Raw genomic sequence first — 2433 nt, 5'->3', positions numbered from 1 at the left:
CTCAATAATAATACTCAATATATTCTCTATAATCAAATAAATAAATTAAACAATAAAATATAATCTACAACTTAGAAACTCATGGGCAAATGAGCAATAGATTTTAAATAAAAATGTCAATATTGATTATAAATTATGAAATTTTGATGTAAATTTGTAAGGGTTACAGAAATTAAATTAATTTGTAGAAAAATGAATTAAATCTATAAAATAAGACAATTACGTGACAATGAGTTTTGATGCTCGCATTTACGTGGCATTTACGTGGCATTTTTGGATTCTACGTGGCTTTGTCTACGTGGCGTTTATTAGTTATTTTAGGGTAGCCTTTTAATTATATTTTATAAATATGATTATGTAAGATGTATGTGCTCATTATTATTTTAAGACTTAATTACTACGCATTAATTACTAGGGAGTAGGGAGTAGTTTATAAACAAACGTTTTATTCCAACATAGGCGGGAAAAATAGCCAAAGTTTTATCCAACCAATGCTATATATACACACAACACACCTCCTCAAACTCACACAACTGAACCTTTTCGAAAATAAGCTCCTTTTAAACTTTTCACAAACATGTCTTCACAGTTTACTCTTGTTCACCTGCTTCTTGTTCTAGTTTGTTTATCTGTTGGCAATGCTCAACTAGGGCTTCATTACTATGAAACTTCCTGTCCAGCTGTGGAGAAAATCATTGAGGGTGTCGTAGCGAAGACAGTTTCGAAAAATCCCAGTTTAGGAGCCGGTCTGATTCGATTATATTTCCACGATTGTTTCGTGAGGGTAAGCATACCTTTTTCTTCACTTCCTTTATTTCGTATATGTCGCATTAAACCTCATATTTGAGGTTATTTTAGAACGTTTTATTTTACTTTATATCGGTCGATTTAATGTTGGTCATAAACATTATGGGTAATACTCTGTTTTCACACCGGCATTGGCTAATTTTCGGTGCGTTGTATGACTTTGGTTTAGCATTGTTGGATCTTAAACTTTTCAGTCTTGTTTATATAAGTATATATCATGTGCTTATGGTTTTAATTTGCTAATATATTGAGTTTTATCGTCTGCTCTATTTTTTAAGCTATTATGACTAACATGAACGATTATTCTTCAAGGTTGTGACGGATCGGTCCTTCTAGACTCCGTGGATGGAAAACCTTCAGAGAAAGATAGCTTTGTGAGCAAGGGATTGAGGGGCTTTGAAATAGTAGACGAAGCCGAGGCTTTGTTGGAGGAAATTTGTCCTCTCACTGTATCTTGTGCCGACGTTCTTGCTTATGCGGCAAGAGACGCCGCTGCAATTTTGGGAGGTATCTAATATAACCTCCCAGGCGGTAGACGCGATGGGTTAGTGTCTATCCAGGAGGAGGTTCTTAATTTTCTTCCGGCGCCTAGCTTTAATGTGACAATGCTTGAGAAATTTTTCGCTGTTAAAGGACTGGCGAAAGATGATCTAGTCATACTCTCGGGTGCCCACTCTATTGGGCAAAATCACTGTAGTTTGATCGAAAACTGGATCAGGAGTTTCAGCCAAACCTCAATGCAAGATCCTTCCATAGATCCTAACTTTGCGGATGCCCTGAAAATAATTTGCCCCGCCCACGTGGTCAATTCCACCACCAATGTTATTCCATTGGACTTTGGGTCTCCCAATCACTTGGATGCTGGTTACTACAACTCTGTGCTCAAGCATAAGGTTATATTTAGATCGAACCAAGCCCTCCTAGACAACACCGAAACCCGAGACATGGTAAAACACTACACTCGTCACGGAGGTGCTTGGAAGAAAGACTTTGCAGCCTCAATGATAAGAATCGGAAGTATTGAGGTTTTAGTGGGTGGAGAAGGCCAGATAAGAAAGAATTGTCGCGTTGTTAACAATGATTGATGGTTATTTAATTTGGATTTGGATTGTTAAGGTAAAAAAGGATTTTATTGAATAATGCTACTGTTTGTTTGTTTGTTTTAGATAAGATGGCAAGTTGTAAACAAATATTTTAGATTCAAAATGGCGCGCTGTGAAGAGATTGAATTATCAATGAACTTCCTTCTAATTTGTGAATTTCTGCTCTTGTTTGTACTGTGCAAATTATCAATGAGATCCGTGATCTTGATACTTTTATCCAAGTTGATTTTTAAGTATATTTTAACTGTTCGTTTAATTGATTGTGTTGTTTGTTTGAACATATGGGTGGAAATTGGTGTTTTATGTGTTAATTGGGCTTTTTATTTTATTTATTTTGGTAATTTAAAGTGGGCTTTTCTGAGTTGAAGTAAGGATTCCAAAGTTCTGTGTTTTGCACAACGGAAGTTGAACAGGAAGTTGCCATTTGTTTTCTTATGAAATAAAGTCAAACCTGCGCAGGAGTTAGCCTGAAATGTTTATCTGAGATTGTAAATGCCACATCTGGCAAGTCGGAAATGCGGCT

At 36.0% G+C, this 2433-nt stretch overlaps 1 protein-coding gene across 1 annotated transcript; it reads left to right on the top strand.

Annotated features, from left to right (window-relative positions):
* Positions 1–577: 577 nt before the first annotated feature.
* Positions 578–1892, top strand: LOC141648886 (peroxidase 5-like). The gene is made up of 3 exons (XM_074457594.1): positions 578–746; positions 1120–1314; positions 1441–1892. Exons 1-3 carry the CDS (start codon positions 578–580, stop codon positions 1890–1892), a joined length of 816 nt encoding a protein of 271 aa, XP_074313695.1.
* The last annotated feature ends 541 nt before the right edge of the window (positions 1893–2433 follow it).

Source organism: Silene latifolia, chromosome 3, assembly GCF_048544455.1.
Source record: "Silene latifolia isolate original U9 population chromosome 3, ASM4854445v1, whole genome shotgun sequence".
In the NCBI taxonomy this organism is placed as follows: Eukaryota; Viridiplantae; Streptophyta; class Magnoliopsida; order Caryophyllales; family Caryophyllaceae; genus Silene; species Silene latifolia.
The sequence above is the reverse complement of the archived record's forward strand: the minus strand, read 5'-3'. Positions and strand labels throughout refer to the sequence as shown.